The 22,443-nt window shown below is 38.9% G+C and overlaps 1 protein-coding gene and 1 long non-coding RNA gene across 7 annotated transcripts in view; both read right to left on the bottom strand.

Moving 5' to 3' along the window:
* fam172a (family with sequence similarity 172 member A) overlaps positions 1-22,443 on the bottom strand; it is a 288,454-nt gene that overhangs the window by 225,547 nt on the left and 40,464 nt on the right. For all 5 annotated transcript variants that reach the window (XM_049470775.1, XM_049470778.1, XM_007243895.3 and 2 more), the window contains exon 6: positions 19,683-19,874. In XM_049470775.1, coding sequence (XP_049326732.1) covers positions 19,683-19,874 — 192 coding nt within the window. The remainder of the gene's footprint in view (positions 1-19,682; positions 19,875-22,443) is intronic.
* On the bottom strand, positions 4,645-5,070 carry LOC125787022 (uncharacterized). Of its 2 annotated transcripts, none has more exons than XR_007428967.1 (3): positions 5,028-5,070; positions 4,828-4,902; positions 4,645-4,777 (listed from the first exon to the last, which is right to left on the bottom strand). It is a non-coding gene; the product is annotated as an uncharacterized LOC125787022 (long non-coding RNA). The 2 variants fall into 2 exon arrangements; XR_007428968.1 differs by lacking the exon at positions 5,028-5,070 and adding an exon at positions 4,978-5,004.

The raw sequence follows: 22,443 nt of genomic DNA, 5'->3' as shown, positions 1-22,443 counted from the left end.
AAATAAACAGGCTCCTTCATATAACTTGTTAATGTCTTAATATGCTGCTTTTCGGAACAAATCCTTCATTTAATACTTCAATACCTTAATTCGGGATTATACTGATGTTTCTAAACTTACTTTAGGTATTGGTTAGGAGCAACAAATTTAATGCTACCTAGCTAAAGACTTCAGAGTGGGAGATGGTTTGTAAAGAAGGAGGAAGCCAATGGAAATACCAGAAAGAAGTTTAATTTTGCCAGTGTAGCACAGGATGGAAAAAAGAGTTCTTTGCATCCTAAATATAGAAAGTACTAGAAGTAGTTTGAAGCGACGAATGAGGGGCAAGAACAAGTGACTTCCAAGTACAGATACTTGAGTAACCCCTTAAATTGTACCAGCAGAGTCAAAGGATGTAGCAGATGACCCTGGAAAAAACGAATGGGTGTTAGTGGTACCCTGCAATGCACTGGCACCTGCCAAAGGAGTACTCCAGTCTTAACAATCCTGAGCAGGATGTAGTGGATAGGATAGGATTTTTAACACAAATGCCTTTCCAGAGCCCTAGTTTCAGAACTGTCTTCAGTACCGACTACTGAATGGACCAATTTAATTGATCCAAAGACACTTGGGAAAAATATGTTTTTAATTGTAAATTAAGATGTTTTGATCTCCTGTAAAGTTGCCAATTTTGAAGAAACAATGCTTTCCTGTGACAGTTTCCCAGACAATGATGTACACAATGTGGCGGCATTGTTTTTCTAAAGCTCAAGGCCTTTCTAGGCAGAGACCATGCCTGCATGTCAGAATCTCTTCGTCTCATCTTCCGATATTAGTACGACTTGACTTGTGCACCCAGCGAGGCCTGTCCCAGCTGCTTAAGCAGACAGCACACCTGGCTTATCCATGGATCTGTCTACAAACCCTTAACTGGGGCCAAGCACAATGCTCCGGCATTTGACAGTGACTTGACTGGTCCCATCAGAGTGACACTAGCATGGGGTCAGATTTCATGCTTGGCTCCTGCTCTGAGCCAAGCTTATTCCCAGAGAGAACCTGCAGCATGGAGCAAGTTCCAAAAGTCAATTAGAGATGTTCAGCAGTGCCAGAGCTTCTCCTGACCTTCCGTCCAAGTCATCTGAGTCACCGAGCTTGCACATGCGCACACAAAAACACACACACATACATACACACGCACTTTACAGAGACACTGTACACTAGCATACTTCCACTAAGGGACTGATCTTGGCAATGACAGAGTTTGGCTTCTTTATGCTTATGGAGAGGTCGTCAGTGTGCCTCAAGGACATTCAAAGTGTGTGCGCGCACCAGTGTGTGTGTATGTGTGTGTGTGTGTGTGTGTCTCAGAGGGGAAAGCAGGTACGCCTGTCGGAGCGTCTGGCTTCTCCCAGTGCAGCGGGGCTTGGTGACATCGCCCGAATGCTGATTTTTTTCCCCTGCGCCTTCACCCGGGCGACGCCGAGACTATCTCACCCACTCTCAGCCAAGAGAGTAAGTGACAGGTCTGCACACACACACACACACACACACACACACACACACACACACACACACACTTACACAGTGGTTTGTTTCAGAGAGCTGCTTTTTTTCCAGGTCTCCAGAGCTCATTCACAGGTGGTGGTAATAGGCCTGAATATTTCCTGACAAAAGCTCCTCTCCCCTGGCTGCAGGCTGATGGGTGCACGTCAACTCAGAAATAGGTCACTAGAACAGCTATGCTTAACCTTTCCAAGGACATTATCCTCACCTATTTACACCCCATATATAGAAACATTTCCCGGCAACTCCCAATCCGCAAATGTGAATTATCAAACGAGTCCAAGCAGTGGTACATCTCTGACTTTCATTGCTATACTTTATTAAAACAATTTAATGCATCTTGAAACCATAACTTTCAATAGAATTATAAAATTGTATGCTTTAGAATTAAATGCGGCCCCAAAAACCACCCTAGAATCAAGACCTTTAATTAGACGAAAAAAATCCAGACCTTCAGTTTTACCTGAAAGAACTTTAAGAACTTGAACTGTACCGCTAAATCAAAACCAAGACCTTCTTCCTCACCCCAAATCTAACACCTTCTTCCATACCTTATAACGAAGACCGTCTTCCTAACCTCAAAACCAAGACTTTCTTAATTACCTCAAAACCAAGACCTTCTTCCTAACCTCAAAACCAATACCTTCTTCCCTACCCCAAAACCAAGACCTTCTTCCCTACCTCAAAACCTAGACCATTTTCCTTACCTTAAAACTAAGACCTTCTTCCCTACCTCAAAACCAAGACCTTCTTCCTTACCTCAAAACCAATACCTTCTTCCTTACCTTAAAACCAAGACCTTCTTCCTTACCTTAAAACCAAGACCTTCTTCCTTACCTTAAAACCAAGACCTTCTTCCCTACCTCAAAACCAATACCTTCTTCCCTACCCCAAAACCAAGACCTTCTTCCCTACCTCAAAACCTAGACCATTTTCCTTACCTTAAAACTAAGACCTTCTTCCCTACCTCAAAACCAAGACCTTCTTCCTTACCTCAAAACCAATACCTTCTTCCTTACCTTAAAACCAAGACCTTCTTCCTTACCTTAAAACAAAGACCTTCTTCCTTACCTTAAAACCAAGAACTTCTTCCTTACCTTAAAACCAAGACCGTCTTCCTTACCTCAAAACCAATACCTTCTTCCTTACCTCAAAACCAATACCTTCTTGCTTACCTTAACACCAAGACCTTCTTGCTTACCTTAAAACAAAGTCCTTTATCTTCACTGATAAATCAAGTCCTAATTCCTTACCTTAAAACCAAGACTTTCTTCCTTACCTTGAAATCAAGACCTTTTTTTCTAACCTCAAAACCAAGACCTTCATCTTCACTGATAAACCAAGACATTCTTCATTATCTCAAAACCAAAACCGTCAACTTAACTGCAAAAACAAGTCCTTTAACTTGACTGTAAATTACAGACTAAATGAAAATTAATCAAAAAGCATATTCCTAAAAAAAACATGTATATGAACATGTGGATATCACAGATTAGCTTGTGACAAGCATCATAACAGAATGTTCAACACTTACACTTTACAGATACTGATGTAAAGTAAAGACAGTTATTAACCAGACAATTAATTGGTTAAACTGCACCATGGCAGCGAGTAAAAAGTCTTGAAGGTTACTGTAGGTTGTGTGCAGAAAAACAAGAAAAAGGGAAAGCATAAAGATCTGAGACATTTTGAAAAAGTCTAAACCATGATGGGTAGACAGCAGACAACAGTCCACGGCTCAATGGGGCAGAGCTGTTTTTTGTAACATGAGGGGGACACAAGTATTGGTAATGGGGGTATAACACCCCCAATGATCTGTCTGCGGAGCCATGCAAATGGATGTCTTGGTGTGATGGAGGTACTACTACTGTCCAACTGTGGGTAAGTTTTTTTCTTTCCTGAAAAGCAGAGCACATTGCTACAGCAGATGGGGGACAAACTTCTTTTTACTACCCCTAGTTGCTGGAAGCCACATTGGATGAGGAGGTGTCGGCAGCATATTTAAAATAAATTAAAATAAAGCACTCCAACACTGAAAGATGATTTTATGAAAAAAGCTCGAAAAGCTTGAAACGAAATATCTTCTTTATTAAAGCTGGAGCAGCTGCTGCTATGTTTTTACTCCTCCTGTTCTCAGCAGGCCAGTATACATAAAGAGACAGAGCAGTGCACAAGCTATTCAAAACCCTTTGGAAACGAGCCACACAGTCCATCTGCATTATCGCCGGCCGGCCTCATGGACATGGACGTCTCTGGCCGGCTGAATGAGAGCCAAGGGTCCTTGAGAACAGTGTCCTCTCCCCGGTTCATATTCATCTCCCATCGACACAGGATGAGGAAAAAACAATTTACCAATACGATTATTCTTTTATTTCACTGCGCCTCAAAAGGCGGGACCCAGTTAACTTCCATTTGTGCTCCAATCGATCGAGCCTGCACAAAAACAAGCCCCAGAGCTCTACAGGAGGGGCCGGCGACCAGGCTGAACCCTGACCTCATGAGTGTCATACACCACTGGCTGAACGGCTCTGTTTCTGGTGCAGCCATGAAAGCCATTTGTTGCAATGTTAGTCAGCAGCTGCAGAAACATAACTGACAGAGGCCAAAGACACATCCCCATTATATTTTCAGAGAGAGAGAAAATTGGGCATCAATATGTGTTGGGTACCCATGATCCTGTCACCAGTTCACCATATGTCCTTCCCTTAAGCACTTTTGGTAGGTACCTACGTCTAATACAACGGATTTGCTTTTTATTTCAATATTGCAATTACTGTCAATAATAAATACAAAAAAACTAAAAACTTACAAGAGCAATTGTTCTTAAGAGGTTGTGCATTTTGTGATGTTTCTAGAGCACTCATGGATATGTTGCTGCACTTTGGGGCACCAGCAATTAAGAAAAGGCTTGAAAACCATCTTCCCTGCCTCTAAATGAAGACTCTTATTCTATACCTTAAAATCAAGATCTTCCTTACCTCATAATCAAGACCTCCAACATTACCTATATTTCAAATCAAGACCTACCTACACTTACCCTAAAATCAAGACATCTTTTTTTATTAGCTCAAAATCAAGACATCTTTTTTTATTAGCTCAAAATCAAGACCCTTTTTATTAAATCAAAAACAAGACCTTCTCCATTACCTCAAAACAAGACCTTCTCCATTACCTCAAAACAAGACCTTCTCCATTACCTCAAAACAAGACCTTCTCCATTACCTCAAAACAAGACCTTATCAATTACCTCAAAACAAGACCTTCTCCATTACCTCAAAACAAGACCTTCTCCATTACCTCAAAACAAGACCTTCTCCATTACCTCAAAACAAGACCTTCTCCATTACCTCAAAACAAGACCTTATCAATTACCTCAAAACAAGACCTTCTCCATTACCTCAAAACAAGACCTTATCAATTACCTCAAAACAAGACCTTCTCCATTACCTCAAAACAAGACCTTATCAATTACCTCAAAACAAGACCTTCTCCATTACCTCAAAATCAAGACTTTCTCCATTACCTCAAAATCAAGACTTTCTCCATTACCTCAAAACAAGACCTTCTCCATTACCTCAAAATCAAGACATTCCCCATTACCTCAAAACAAGACTTTCTTCGTTACCTCAAAATCAAGACCTTCTCTATTACCTTAAAATCAAGACTTTTTTCCATTACCTCAAAATCAAGACCTGCTCCATTAACTTCAAATAAAACACATCTTAATGAAGAAACAATATATATATATATATATATTTAATATTAAAAGTAAACAAATGTGTTACAATCTGACTACATTTGACTAAGCTGAAGTCGAACTACCTACACTCACTTCAGAAGGAATGTTCTGGTCATGTTTATGGCACATCATATCACAAAATGTAGCCTACAATGAAAAGGCAATGTCTGGCTGCAAGTGCCATTTTTAAATAGAGTGTCTCAGTTTATCTTCCAACACGCAAGAGGGCTAAATGAAATAATCCAAAAATTCAAGGAAATTAAAAAAATAATGAATATTTGAATAGATAGGTGTTAACAAGAGTAAATAGTGTTTCAAGTTAATAGCTTTATTATTAAAATCAACTCCTGTATAATATTAAATACAACGCAGCTGAAGCTTCACTTTAGATCACTGCATCACACTTTGCACACCTAGCTAGAGATCATGTGCTGAATCTGTAGTGCGTTGGGAAAAGCTGGAAAAATACACAATAAAAGAAAAGGAACGGATTGTTTCGTAGGTTTTCCTTCTTGACCTACTGCATCTTTCTTTTTTGTAACAAGCTTCTCCATTTTGTTCTATTCCTCACCTTATTTTCACCTAACTTACTCATTTCTACTCCTACTGTAACACACACATATACACACACACTCTCACATGGTTCAGCAGCTTCGCAGAAAGAGAGAGAGAGAGAAAGTGAGAGAGAGAGAGAGAGAGAGAGAGAGAGAGAGAGAGAGAGAGAGAGTGGTCCCAGGGAGAGATCTAGTGGGGATCTCCTGCCCGAGGCACCGTGTAAAAGAATCTAAACAAGCTTGTCCCACCGGGACATACACACACTGCCCACAGCACTGAACGACCTGGTACACACACACACATACACACACACACACACACACACACACACACACCTCACCAGCTGTCTGTTTGATGCCATCACTTGTTCAGATTGGAGAGAAACCTAATTATCAACACTTGTGTAATAAATGCATAATAAACCCTATTAATGTTCCACAATTTAGATCAAAAGTTGTTTCCACATGTCACACCAAACCCTCCTCCCCACCCTGCTCCATTCAATGGCCCAGAAATCTGCACTGATGATTTGTGCACTCTGTCAGGTCTATGTATCTGGTGTGATCGTGTGTTTCTACTCTTCAAACAGTCCTAGGCAATATAAAGTTTTTATACGTCTGAAACTAAATATTGCAATATTATACTTAGCCAGTTTTCTACAGTTTTTCTAACTTAGTGTTGTTTTCTACATGCTTTAGACTGTTCTAAGAAAAGAAAATCGAAAAATAAAAACGTGTGATACAATAAAGAGGAATATGCATGATATCAAGCCATCAAACCAAGCTGAACTGCTTGAATTTTTTTGCACCAGGAGTAAAGGCATAAAGTGATCCAAAAGCAGTGTGTAAGACTGGAGAAAGAGAACATGCCAAGGAAAACTGCATGGAAACTTTGATTAAAAACCAGGGTTATTCCACCAAATATTGATTTCTGAACTCTTTAAACTTCTTTGCATTATTTAAGGTCTGAAAGATATGCTTCTTTTTTGTTATTTTAGCCTGCATAAGTCTGCATAAATCATAAGATACACTGTATTTGTGTCAATTCATGGTTATTTATTCAATTTAATAAGTCCATATGCTTCTTTCTCTTAAGTTGTGTGTTTTCTGCATCTTTTAGCTTGTCAACAAATGCAAGTGTTAATGCAAGTGTCGATGACGGGGGAGCGGCATGCAAATCAAAAATATACAAAATGTGACCAATATCACCCAGCCCTTCTGAAAACGCTTTATTTTGTATTTATATATTGTACTCATTTCCCTGCCCTTTGTCCAGGAGAGGACACAGAGCCTGCAGATGTGCTTGAATTTTATCTCACGCCTACTCTGACTGGCAAATGAGAGTTAGGGGGATGAAAGTCAGACAAAATTAGGCTGTAATCAATAAAAGGCTTTGGGGGTCCACTTTGCCTGCTTCTCACAGGTACACTCAGAACCACTACTGCTACTGAAAGATCAGACACTCAGTATGCAAAGGAATGTGCATGAATCAAACAGAGATCAAACTGATTATTATTAATTAATAGTAACTACTGATTTATACATCAACTATTATTTAGCTTATTGACTTGATCACATAATTGTACTTACTGTGGTTTCCTCTCACCTTGCCTTCCATTACATTACATCTATCTTTCATAGTTCTGTCTGTGTAACATGCACAAAAAAATCTCTGTTTTGCTGTTTATTGCAATTATAATGTACAATAGAAGAATTTAGAACCCTAGTAAATGTATATTATAGAATCAAAGTGTTTTATTTTGAGCATTATAAAGCATGTACATATGAATAGTACATATAACTTATAAGGGTTCATTAATAAGCACTTAATGAACACAGAAATAGAAAGAACATTCACAGTGACTTTTTTCACATATCTAGTAAAATAATATATAAAGTCAGTTTAGTCATTAAATGTTATTATAGTTAAATGAATAAAGTTATTAACAGAAATGAGAAACACCTCAGTAGTTGTATATAGTATATATTATTATACAAGTTGCAGTAGAAGATGCAGTATATATATATATATATATATATACACACAATTATATCGAGGATATATTAATTTGCATGTGTCATATGCACATTACACAGCATTAAATCGAAAAAGCAAATTCTGTGCAAATGACCATAGACCTTTACATTAACACTAATAAACTTTTATTACTCTTCATAGCTTTCAATATTTAATTTATGTAGAAGCAAAAGGTCATATTCTACTTCTGAAATTAAATTTTTGAAAATTGAAAAATGTTGTGTTCAAACATGGAAAATCAATATATATCAAAGTATTGGACCCTGATAAAATTAATGTGTTTGGACATTTTTAAAGCACAAAATATTGTCTTATAATCTATTACAACCCCCTTTATAGAGCATTATAATGCTGTGTTAAGTAGCACTGTTACACAGCATTATACACAACACAATATACAACCTTGGATCCATATTATCAGGGCAGAGACAAAAAGAGAGAAAGTCTCTTTTATTAAAACCTCATAGACGAACAATATCAACACATTACAAAAAAGGAGGTTTAATACCAAATTACTATTCCCTAAAAGTCTAAATCTAAACAGCTTTAAATATTCGTAATACTGAGCCTCTGTGCTTCCACCAGTGGTGCCACAGAAAGAACATGTGGCAATTGTTGAGGAAATAATTTCATTAAGAATAAAAACATCACTAAATGAAAAGCAAAACTGAAGACTCAATAAGACTTCAAAAAGAACTATTGTATACATATTGCCTATAAAAATCTGAATGATTTTGCACACTTAAGGCACTTTATACTGTATTTCCACATACATTTTCTTTCCCCAATAAAATCTGCAAGGCTGTGTTTGAGTGTTTGAGCGTTTGAATGAAAGAGACGCAAAAAAAAGAAAAAAAAAAGAGGCCACAGTCAGATGAGATTGGAAACCACACGGCTTGGACAAGGGAATAGAGCTGCAAAATAATGTTTTCTCCCTCTCTGATCAATTTTTAATTTAGCCGGGACTCAGCCATGCTCTTCCCAGGCCAGGCCTTGGTAATTATTGTGCTTTATTGACAGCTGAGACTCCTGCAGGGGGCTATTTAAAAGAGCTTTAACCCCGGCGCAGGTCCCTGCCTCGCCCGGCCCTTTGAAGGTGTCAAGTGCATCGATTTTAACTGCAGGAAATGCTGCACCTTCCACAGCTCAGGAAAAAAAAAAGAAGGCGGCGCGGGCTCTGTGGCAGGGGCGCAACCGAGGGGCCGCCCTGGAGAAGAGCCTCGCTTACCCCGGAGTACAGCACCCTCGTCTCTCTGCGGGGGACTTCTGTAAACCCCCTAAGAAGCACGGTTTGATCTGGATAGAACTACAGAGTAGCCCTGGGTGAGCTGCTGCTGCTGCTGCTGCTGCTGAGGCTGAGGCTGATGTACCACCAGCGATCATAAATAGGGATGAGAAATCCACCAAGGAGAGCGAGAGAGAAAGAGAGAGAGAAAGTGAGAGAGAAGGAAAGGGAGACATTGGAAGAGAGAGAGAGTGATACAGGATGAATGAGAGAGCGAAAGAGAGTGAGAGAGAGAGAAAGTGGGAGAGGCTGATTTTGAAAAAGACATCAATCCGCTGAAAAAAAGAGCAACATGACAGAAATTAAACAAGATTCGTGTGTTTGAGTTCAGCCGCTTCCCGGCCCCCTTTCAGCCTCCCATTGAAATTCTGGGCAGATACAAACCCCTAGGCTTTTGACACACTTTTGAAAACACCACACCCCCTCTTTCTTTCCAGCAAGTCTCCAGAGTCGCTCCTAACTGACTAACAAGAACGCGAGAGGGGGCGAGAGGGGGATATGGAGCTTATTTTTTATTAAAGACTTTATTCTTAATGAAATGCATTCGCTCATTTCCCCCCCTTCACTCCTTTTCAGGCAGCGACCCAGCCTATAGAATGAGACGAAGTGGAGAGGACTGCTGCATAAGACTGTATACGAATGCATTAGCGTGTGTGTGTGTGTGTGTGTGTGTGTGTGTGTGGTGTGTGTGTGTGTGAGATTTGTATACATTGGCTGGTAAAACATGTCTTGACTTGTGGGAAGAAATGCTTTTCTGTTATTTAAGCCAAATAAGCAAAACACCACTGATTAAATGTCATGTTTTGATGTTGTGATAAGTGATCGTAAATTAAAAATCCACAAAGAGCAGATATATATATATAATGAAAAAAGTTCAAATTTATATAGTTAAGACACATATATTCTAGTAAATAAGAAATAATAACTTTGAAGCACTTCAGTAACTTAATAATGAACCAAAATTAACTAACATAACTAACATAAATTAATAAAAAAAAGTAGTAAATAATGAAAATGTAATAATAACAGTAACAGTCAACAGATATAGGTTAAAAATGGTTACTTTGCACTTCAAGCATAGTCTTAAAATGACTGGTTATGGTTATGCATAGTTAAATTACAAGAGATTTAGGAGAAAAAAAAACACAAACCATAGGCTTAATATGACTGGCTATGGTTATGCACTTATTGTTTGCTCTATCTAAGAACTAGAAAAGTTTTATTTTTATTTTTTATTCTTATTCTTATTTCTATTTATTATAAAAATCAATGTGTGAGAGAAACCAGTCTGTTAAGTTTGCGTCATATGATTTTGTCTAGTTTTTAAGCCATTTTTCATTTTTGACGTTTTCTTTAAACTTTTATTTTTAAATCTCGTCTCGTCTCGTTGTCGTGAACCCGGTATCGTGTCTCGTCTCGTCTCGTGATATCAGTGTCTCGTCACACCCCTACTTTTCTGTGGTGTCATGAATTTTTGATTAAATTATGAATTTGTGTGTTTATGTACTGTCCTTTTAAAAGCATACTACCGACCGTGTACTTACATCCAATTATTACTCCACCCAATCCACCCACTGTGCAGCACAGAAGCAACATAGAGGAGAACTCAAACACAGAACTGCTTATGTAATTGACTATTAATTGTAATTATTAATATGTGAAATGTTCAATTCATCTCCATAACTGATTCAAAAGGCATAATGTGTGCTTTCTGCCACCAAACACCATGTTAGCAGCAGATACTTTTTGAGGTTGTGAGATGAGGCATCCATGGATAGTGTTGCATATCTTGTCGATGAGCCTTTGGTGCCCATGCGCCTGATTTCTGCAGTGGTATTGGTTTCCAATGGTTTCCATTCTGGTTTGTGTATGTGTGTGTGTGTGTGTGTATGAGCTGATTTAGATGTCATACTGTTGGAAGGGCAGTGTTGTGACAGGGGCTTTAACCAAAACAGCAAAACAAACATGTGCAAGGATGATGTAAGAAAAAGGAAGGATAGAGAAAGCAAGAAGGAGAAGGAAATGCAAGCAATACAGAGATGAGGATACACACAAATAGAGAGAGAGAGAGAGAGAAAGAGAGAGAGAGAGAAAGAGAGAGAGAGGAAGATGAGATGCGCTAAAGTTGCAACGTATTTATTGCAGCTGTCAGGAGCTCGTTTTTACTCACGTTTCTTGAGAGCAACTAGAGGAAGGACATCTCAGAGAAAGGAAGATATAGAAATATGAAAAGAAAGAGAGAGAAAGTGAAAGAGAGAGAGAAAGAGAGAGATGCACACACACAAAATGTACTCCGAGCTGAAGCTCAAGCCATCCTGGGGAAAAAAAGCTCTGTGAGCTGAGAGGAGAGCGGAGGTTAAATGAGCTTGTGGTGCAGTATTTTTGTTAAGTAGCGTAGCGTGTAATAGCAGCCGATGTGTAAGCCCCCGAAGCGAACTAGCCCACTCGGGGAGGATGTGTTCTAATCCAGAAGGTGAGCTCGCTCATGTCCGGCGGTTCTGCACTTTCCTCGCGCTCAAACTCCAGACTCTTTCCTGACAAGGCCAGACGCTAATGATCCAGCTGCCATGATGCAACAGGCCGACCTGTCGACTGTCAGGCCTGAAATCATGTAGGAATAAGCTGTCATTAAGAAGAATCCTTCTCTCTCTCTCTCTCTTTCTCTCTCTCTCTTTCTCTCCCTCTCTATAACACACACATACACACACACACACACAGAGCAGCCCAGCTGTCAGACGCTAGCCCTGCGTCCTTGCACTGCCACCGGGGCCCGCTGTCGACTCACGCCTGTCACTTATCTTCCGCTCAGTGGGACTAACACCACACACCCTAAACACACACACACACACACAGCACAAAGCACACCAGAGAGCTTGCACTTGTAGGTGAGGTGAACTTGGACATGGACGAGTCAAGCTGTAATGCACTGTAGTGTTTTAGTGTGGAAATGGTAGTGTTCAGACAGGGCTAAATCTGAGCAAGATTACTTGATGTGGTGCAACAGACCCCCCAAACCTCCCCCTTATATGGTCTGTATATCTGGTCAGACCTACATATAGCTTTCTGATTGGACAACATATTTTTGCTTCTTTTTTTTTTTTCTTCATAAAAATTACTAGGGTATACCAATGTGTGCACCACTGATACTGTACATACCAACGAGATATAAATAAATAGTAGTAACACCTAATGTGGACAGGGTGGGGTGGATGTGGACAGGATAAGGTCAATAAAAAGTAACACCCAGTCAACCACATGTGGTACCAATGCAAACAACTGGCAATACCCGAGTAACCACCTACTATACCGAACACTATAGTAACCCCTAGTAACAACTATGCAACACCACAGCATCCACCTCAAATACTGCAGCAAACACTTTGGCTTTCAAAAGCATGTCTAACACCATAGCAACACCACTGCAACCACATAGCAACAGCATAGCAACCACCTATCAACATGGTTTAGTTCAGGTTCAGTAAATATGTGTAAATATCAGGAAACGGTTGCTGGCCATTTACTGTAGGTTATATTTGGATTTTCCAGGTTATTAATCACATCACAGGGTTGTAGGTTTGATACCCAGTTCTGCTTTGCAGCTACTGTTGATCCCTTGACTGAAGAATTTCCGATTTATTAGAAATACAAAAAAAAAATAACCGACAGGTTTCAGCATTGGTTATAAACTTTTAATCAACTTTATTTCTTTTTTGCTCTGTATTACCCACTCTTTGTGTATTTTGTATTTGAAAAAGAAGAAAAAGAATGGTTGTTTTCTTTAAAATGTCTTGCCACAGGGTTAGTTAAGTCATTTCTTACAATTAAGCTTCTATGTTCTGTAAATCTCTCTTTTAGTGGTCTAGACATCTCTCCCATATATACTTATATACACTATATACTACATGGACATTTTACATTTTACATGTAATAAAACTTTTTATATTAACCAAAAATGTGTGTATTGGGTGATGAAAATGTTTTACGTTCTTAGTATACTGACAATTTATACAATTACCACACTTAAAGTTCCCAACTGGATTTTTCCTGTAAGAAAAATCATCAAATTATCTTAAAAGTTTACTTCCTGTGGGTAAGAATGAAGATTTTACGATAAAATAGTTTTTTAGGGAATTTGGGGAAATGGGTGTCTGGAATGTCAGTTTGGCTGTGTTTTTTTCTTCTGTATTTGTTCTTGCACTAAAGTATTTTACTTAAACTAATTGAAGACTAACTGTGTTTGTGAATTTCAAAAGGACAAGATTTAGGTGGAAGTGGTTCCCCTGCGGAATTAAGCTGTCAGCCTCTCATTGGCTGAATATGTGACCTTCAGTACATGGAGTGTTCTCATTGGTTGATGAAGGCCTGAGAGCTTAAACACATTGGTTATTTCTAATGAAATTATCCAATCAACAAATTCTCTGACTGCTGAATTTGCTGCCAGGCACCTTTCTTGTGCAGTTGCAACGGATTCATTTACTTCTAAAGTGTATAATGAACAACACAAACTGTGCAGCACCAGATGTCAGAGATTCTCTCTCTGACTTTACATGTACAAGGTGGAGCAGCTAATTAGGAGTGTCTAATAAGAGTGGACAGTAAGTGTAAACTGTGTTTAAAAGTGTTTAAAAACTCCAGCAGCACTGCTGTGTAACAGATACTAACTTAACACCACCATGTTAATATCACTGCATCGCTGTGAATGAATTGCACACTGACCACCCAAATAATGAATACCTGCTCTGTAGTAGTCTATCCTGTGGGGTCCTGATCACTGAGTAACAGGGTGACGGTAGATACGGTATACAGAGAAACAGAAGCAGGACTATAATGCAGTGTCAATGAAGTTAGTTAAAATAACTTTTATATATCAGTATAAGTATATAAGTTTTAGTGTGTACTTTTCCTACTTTTGATTGCGTATGTGTGAGTATGTCTATGTGTGGCTCACTCGCAGGACACTGCACAATTAAATCCAAAGACAACTGCCTTCCAATTCCAGCAAAGAAACAATGATCAAGTCACACCTACACCAAGTTCACCCTCATTTCCTGCACAAGAGCCATCCCCAGTCACCTTTATGACAAAACGCATCTTCATTATCTGCACTGACTATGGGCTCTGCTCAACTTTACAGTTTAAAACGGTCTCAACTGTTCTCAACAAGAGCAGGGAGAAAAAAAAATACAAAAGTTAAAAAAAATAAAATAAAACACCACTGCCGCTCAATTTGAGCTAATGAGGCGAACGAGGAGCGACTCCGGAGAGAACGAGGAGGAAAAGATGTGAGAAAGAAAGAGAGGAGGAGAGAGGAGGGCATGATGAAACAGAGATGGACTGAAAGGCTTCCACTTGATCTCCGGGCCAGCGGAGGAGAGTCCACCTGAGATGGACGAGCGAGATAAAAGACTTCTTATCCTACTTGTTCTCTTCAGTCTCCCTGAGTGAAACCTGACAGATAACTCCATTCTCCTTCATTCTCTCTATTCTCCTTCATTCTCTCTCTCTCTCTCTCTCTCTCTCTCTCTCTCTCCCTCCCTCTCTCCCTCCCTCCCTCCCTCCCACGTCTCCTTTTCTCTTTCTTTTTTCTATTTCAGGCTGTTTGTCCAACCGTTACTTACTCACTCTGCCACTGAACATGGTGACTGGGTCTTCTTACCTTGAGAGCTGTTTGTACACTCTGACAAAGCTGGCATCTAAAACTGGCCCAGTTATTATATGAACATAATCCATATATGGTTAAAAAGGGCAGAACTTACTCTTTCTAAAAATAGTCATAACATCCCAGTGCGGTAAAGCATCTACAAGAAACCCATTGAGAAAATCTACGCAGATTTCTCTCCTGAAAACTGTTTATTTGAGTAAGTACAGCACAGTATTTACAGTAAGCAGATATTTTAATGTGGTTAGCAGCAATGTAGCAGCAGCATAGCAGCGCTAAGCTGAGGAACCCTGAGAGTTCCGGTTTTAACACAGTAACTGTAGTAAGACTACAGTCCGATATACTCACTTGTGAAGGGAGAAAGAGCTAGCTGTGGTTAGCAGCTAATGCTAATGCTACTCCAGCCTTGATGCTGGAGAAACTTCACTGAAACTCCTGTATAATGCTGCACTTCAGTGGAGTGGCTTTACTGCTCTTTACAACCTGACTGGCAGAAATTTGGGATTTTGGGGAAGTGCAGTAGCCCAATAAAGTAGGATAAACTCTGTTTAATAACTTATATGTTTCTGACATAACAAATACAATAAATGAGCAGGTGTCTCAATACTTCTGTTGGGCAGTGTAGGTGTTTTAATCATCCACAAATACTTAATAGAACAAAACAGGGAAGTCATTTGATCTAAAACCAGTTACCAATTTCCAGTCCTATTAAGAGAACTGATAAGCTTAGGCTGGGCCGACACTGCATCAGGTAGCATTCGCCCAGACAGGGCCTCGGGCGGCCTTGTTTATCACCCAGGAAATCATGAAAGCGGCCTGTCACTTCAAAAAAGCCCGAGCTGACGTGCCGACGCTCTCAGCAGGACGGATGCAGGCATTCTAGCCAGTGGGATTCCTCTTCCTGTAAATGCTATTATGATGATGTCAGAGCCCAGAAGCTACGGCGCTTATTTAGCGTGATGAATGGTCAGCAGCAGCCGGCTGTCACTGTACGTCCCCACTACGCACCTCTACGGCAAACGCAATAAGCCACTTTAGGGTAACACACACACACATACTTGTACACACACTCGTACACACACTCATCATCTCAATCCGACGGTTCCCCGTCTTGCTTTGCCGGAGTGACTTTGCCGGCAGACATGGACGCAGGAGTGTATGTGTGTGTGTGCGTGAGCGTGTGTGTTTTATGACATTTAGATGGAAGAGAGAGGGAGATCTCCCCTAAGTCAATTTGAACGCAGAGGCCGATGAAATTACACAGGTAGCGGTGGGCGGCGTGACAAACGACTAGCCGCAGTGTACGGAAATAACTCGGCTGGGGGAGACGCTCTCCGACGGAGAAAAGAAATGAAAATCTAAATTACAGTTTACAGTACACACATAACTACAAACAGCCTGTTTTTGCTGGGTAAATAAATAACTACTGTACGGGGGCAGTGCAGCGGAGAGAGGAGATGGAATAGAGAGAGAGAAAGAGAGAGAGAGAGAAAGAGAAGAGAATCGCACAGTAAGGGCCCACAGACTCACAATATCAAAAACTATTCACAATAGCAGGTCGGGAAATACAGACTGCATCAGGGTTAACAGCAGCACTGTGGATCAATTTCACACAGAACAAAGATCCACAGCGTCAAAACTATACACACTATGACCTACTGTGAATTTACCTATGACATTATATCCTTACACCTCTTGAGACATTCCTGTCTCAATTTAGTGATGGTTTAGTTATATCTCAGCTTGTCCAGAAATGCATGTGAAAAGCGTATCCTATAGTAATGGCTCAAAGCTCAAATAACACTAATATTTCACATCGGTTGAAAAATGCTGAGAGAGAGAGAGACATCCACAGTCCCTGTTCTCTTTATTTCTCAGCTTGTCAAAAAATGCATGGGCAAAGAGTGGTGGCTCAAGGTGCAAACAAAAAAAATGCTTCTTAATGGTAAGGGGAGTCCAGGAGCAAATAATACCAATTCACACAAAATGCTGCAGCTTTACACTCTTAAACTAGTTTAGGTTTGGTACAGCCTTAAGAGTGACCAAGTGTGTTATTAAAACCACTGGTCAGGCCCTAATTTGCCATTAGCACTGACTTTTAATTTTTGCATAATTTTATTTAATCTAAATGTGTTATTCATAAAGTGTACATAAACAAGTATTTTCATTTTTACAACTACAAAAATTTACACACACACACCTCTTGTAGTATTTGGTTGACACAAGTGATTTTACCAACAACAACTCTTTAATGGTGATACACTACACTTTTACTGTTGAAAATGTGATTTGTACGCCCCCTAGAGGTTTACAGTTCGGTTCTGCTGCATCTGCAGTTCTACACAGGACATGATAAGTCTGAATAAGCATTCATTCATAAGGGTACTGTACACAGAAGCACCACACACACACACACACACAGATCTTCTGTAAGTGCTACTACTGCATCAGTGTCCTCACACCTCATGAGACGTTCACTTCTCAATTAAAGCAGAGCTGCAGAACTCAGGAGATTTCCCATCCTCACTTAAATGACCATTAGTCTCTAGACAGCACTGATAGGCTAAATGGAGCCAATTTAAAAAGTAATTGGCCAGAATAGAACAAAGAATACTGAAACAAACCAACTCTTAAAAATAAATAAACTTTTATCTATCCTAAAAAAAAAGACTGTAACCTTTAAACAGGCAAATAAAATTCATTTTCAATATGACGAACCATCAATAGATGAACAGTCATATTAGATAATAAACTCTACAGATCATATAATACAGACTGAGTACTTTATTATCCTGATTTCACCTTGTTCATAGGTCAGGGCCCCACAGGACCCCAAACCTATTATTTCGGTGGGCTCAGCACTCATTGTCACATTCAGCACTGTGTGTTACTGCAGCACTGAGAATAATCCACATACTACAAATATCCGCCAACAGCATCCTGTGGGCACAGTGAGTGGAGCCAGGGTTTAAAAACTACAGCAGCACTGCTGTGTCTGAACAAATGGACATATGACTTAGAGCTGGGCGATATGGAAAAAATCATATATCACGAAATGGAATTTTTTATATCACGATAAGGATATATATCATGATATGTCACACTTAAGTATGTTTTCAGTTATTCTTCGAAAAATATGACAAAATAATATCATCGCTTACTTTTCAAAGTGACATTAAACCCAACTTTCACAAATGAGAATTACGACCATTTAGTGCAGCAATATATATATATATATATATATATATATATATATATATATATATATATATATATATATATATATATATATATATCAAATGAAAACAGATGAGATAGATGCAGTAGCTAATTTTTTCAAAAGAACAATGCGTCTCTATTCTTCAGCTCTCATGAGTTTAATAACGTAAAGCAGCGTCATGTCGCAAAACCGCATTATAAAGCTTTTTTTGCGAATATTATTTTATTATCACTTATATACACCGAGGTTATGCAAAGTGACCACGCCAATACATATCATCGTAGCCTACTTTATATATTTGCATGAATAATTGATGAAATTACTGTAGAAACAATATCGTCCCCAAGATATTTATCATCATATCGTACATCACTAATATGATTCATACTGAAATTACAAATATAGGGAAATGCAGATACAAATACATTTACAAGCCATACTCTGCAGAACTGTAATATGGACCGCTTTGTTTGCTTAAACCATCAGTCAGCATGTCTTAACTGGATCACAGTTGTAGGTGTCATAAATGTCTATAATAGAGTCCATAATACGTCACTTGAAGCTGTATGTAACACTGACAGCATATAAGCATGTCACTTATATGTCATGACAGCTTATATACAGTATTATAACAGGTGATATGGTACCGTCACCTATAACTGTTATGACAGATATTATAATGTTTAACTTCATACATTAACAGGTGACATACACTGACATCACACATCAAAAACTGAAGTCTCTGTCATAACCGTTACTGCTCAGGGTGACATGATGCTGTTACTCACCTGACACTGATACCAATGATAGCTATGATATGCCAGCTACCAGTCAAGGTTATGCTGCAATTATATCACTGCTGTGCAGCAAGATCACTGATTGTGGAAACTTCACACTAGACCTCAAGCAGCTTGGACTGTGTGCCTCTCCACTCTTCCTCCACTCTGGCACCCTAATTTCCAAATGAAATGTAAAATTTACTGATGATCAGTGATGGTTTGGAGAGACATGTCATCTGCTGGTGTTGATCCACTGTGTTATACTAAGTCCAAAAAAAACAATAAATCTTACAGCACTTTAGGCGTTTCCTCTGCTGACAACTTTTATGGAGATGCGGATTTCATTTTCCAGCAGGACTTGGTACACAGCCCACACTGCCAAAAGTACCAATTGGTCTTATATAATATTTTTAATTGGCTGTAAGCCATAATCGTCAACAATAAAATAAATAAACACTTAAAATAGATCACTCTATATGTAATACATCTATATATAATTATATGAGTTTCTGAATAAAGTAACTTTTCAATAACATTCTATTTTTTTAAATGCACTAAAATAATGTTAAAAGTGGTTATTCATTTAACCTAAACATACCTAAATTGATCCTAATCTTGTGGTGAAAAGCAATTTAACTCTTAACCTTCATTTTTCAACTTTATTCAGTTACTTAACAGTGTAAGCTATAGATAAATACTACATAGACATTTTCAGTTGTATTGATTCTAGGTATAATTAAGACAGGTTTATATTTACTATATATTTTATATTATCTTAATTATAAGCCTATATATTGTATATGTCATTGTATATGTATTTTGCCTCATGTGTTACAGTAACCCAATACTATTCAGCTGGGCCCTACCTTCATGGCTCTGTTGATGAAGGGGATCTGTGTTCCACTATCCAGGTCTTCGTTTATGATGAGGCGTCTGGCCCACTGTCCTGCTCGAACCACTCCTCCACCCTGGATCAGGACCAGCAGCTTGTCTGGGTTAGTCAGCGCATCCTCACTCAGATAGAAAAAACTCTTCGGTTCATCTTCCTCAGCGTCCACCTGCAACGTTCAGGTTCTGCAGTTAATTTCAGTAGAGTTAAAGGGCAATACACACATAATAACACATAATAAAAATACACACATAATAAGAAAAATTACAAATGTATTAATTAATTATTATTATATTATTATAATATATTATTAATTAATTATAATAATATTATTAATTATTAATGTTATAAATAAAAAAACAAATATTTATAGTAATACAGAAGAGAGAAAGAGGGGCATACAGTGAGAAACAGAAGTACAGAGAGGCAGACAGAAAGAAAGAGAGAAGTAAAGATAAATACAGAGAGAGAAATAAAGAGAGAGACAAGTAGAGAAAAGGAGTAAGAAGCAGACAGAAATAAATAAAGATATATAAAAGGAGAGGGAGAAGTAGAGAGAAAGAGAGAGACAACAAGAGAGAAAAGTAGAGAGAAAGAAAAAAGAAAAGCAGAGAGAGAGAGCAAGTAGTAGAGAAAAAGAAAGCGAGAAGTAGAGAGAGAGTGAGAAGTAGAGAAAGAAAGAGAGAAGTAAAGAAAAAAAGAGAGCAAGAAGTAGAGAAATAGAAAGAGAGAGAAGTAAAGAGAAAAACAAGAGAGAAGTGTAGAGAGAGGGAGAGAGAGAGAGAAAGAGCAAGATTTAGAGGAAAAGAAAGAGTAGTAGAGAAAAGTAAAAAGAGATTAAGAAGTAGAGAGATAGAAAGATAGAGAGAAGTAGAAAAAAAGAGAACAAGAAGAGAGAGAAGTAAAGAGAAGTAGAGAGGAAGAAACAGCAAAAAGTAGAGAAAGAAAGAGCGAGAAATAAAGAGAAAAGTAGAGAAAAAGAAAAAGCAAAAAACAGAGAATTTGAGGGAGCGAGAAATAGGGAGCGAAAGATGTAGAGAGGTAGAGAGAAAAAGAGAGCAAGAAGTAAAGAGAAAGAAAGAAATAGACAATTAAGGGCGCCGAGTGGTCCAGCGGTCTAAAGCGCTGCCACTATGAGCGGGAGGTCGCAGGTTCGAACCCCCGCTCATGCAGCTTTGCCATCAAGCTGCCGGCGCTCAGAGGGAGCAAAATTGGCCCTGCTCCCTCTGGGTGGGTAGATGGCGCTCTCTCCCCACATCACTCCTATGGTGATGTCTGCAGCACAGGGCGTCTGTGAGCTGATGTACCGGAGCCGAGTCGCTGCGCTTTCCTCCGAGCGCGCTGGCTGCTTGGTAATGCTGCATCAGCAGCAGCTCGAAAAGAAGCGGTGGCTGGCTTCACATGTATTGGAGGAGGCATGTGCTATTCTTCACCCTCCTGGTGTGTTGGGGCATCACTAGTGATAGGGGGAGTCCTAATGAGTGGGTTGGATAATTGGCCGTGTAAATTGGGGAGAAAATGGGGGGGAAAAAAAAAAAAAAAAAAAAAAAAAAAAGAAATAGACAATTAGAGAAACAGAGCGAGAAATAGACAGAAGTAGAGCGAAAGAAAGAGTGTACAATAATAATACAATTCCCATTAGCATATCCACAATAAATATAATACAATAACCCAGTATTTTATTATTTCGCCTAATTTTGCTAAAATAAACAGTGCAAACAGGTCTTAAATTATTAAATAATTACTAGTCTTGTATTTAGTGGTGCAATCCATCATTTTAGGGTTGACTTACATTTTACACTTAGTCTGTTAGATCAGGACTGTGTAGACATGTCAAATCTGATCATTAAATATCAGAATTGAGTCACGTTCAAATATATAATCCTAAATTAGATAAACATATTGGACTTCATGCGCCTTTTTTTCCTGTTTGCAAGTTTGTTCTCTCCTCATCTACCAGAACTGGCAGTGCAGATCAGTGTTTATGTGTCGGTTCAATAACAGATTTGTCAAACTACAGACAGATACAGACACACTGATGATTATGGATCACCAAAACAGAGAAATCTGATCTGAGCAAAATATCTGAACTGATTAATGAGGTTTGCAATGTGAACTCAGTCGTTTAGAACCCATAGACATTTATCCACATGTTCCATTCATGAAACAGAGAGATGCTCAGTCTTTATGTTTTCACTGCAGCTCTGTGATGAGATTAAGGGAATTATAACTGTAAAAAGTAAAAACAGTAGTAAAATATTATTCTAGATTGTTATGGTTAAACTTTGGCACTGATCTGCAAAGAGCCAATCCATACAAACCACAGATGTAGTAATACCTAATCCATTACACCACTACTTGTAACTATATTTGCACTGCAGATGCTTTCAAATGGTTTAGCCCTCTGGTAAACATAATAAAAAAATACATACCAACATACGCACAGGCTACCTACGTACAATATTATATACCATCATTACTGAAGCTCCTTAATCTGGAGGAGCCTCATTCCCATTATAAACTATGTTTCTGGTTTTGAGAGCTTGTGAAACTCCTCGATCTCTTGATGTGTGTCAACAACTATATTTATTTTCCTTTCATTAAAGTGGGGCAGGGCACTAGATACACAAAGAGCGGAATGACTCATAGCCTGGAATCATTCATTATTAACAGCGCTACGCTGAGAGACAGGCAGCTCCTGAAGAAAGTCAACAGCTGTCTGTCCGTGATGACTTTAT

Source organism: Astyanax mexicanus, chromosome 22 (assembly GCF_023375975.1).
Source record: "Astyanax mexicanus isolate ESR-SI-001 chromosome 22, AstMex3_surface, whole genome shotgun sequence".
Taxonomy (NCBI): domain Eukaryota; kingdom Metazoa; phylum Chordata; class Actinopteri; order Characiformes; family Acestrorhamphidae; genus Astyanax; species Astyanax mexicanus.
This window is presented reverse-complemented; position numbering and strand designations above follow the sequence as displayed.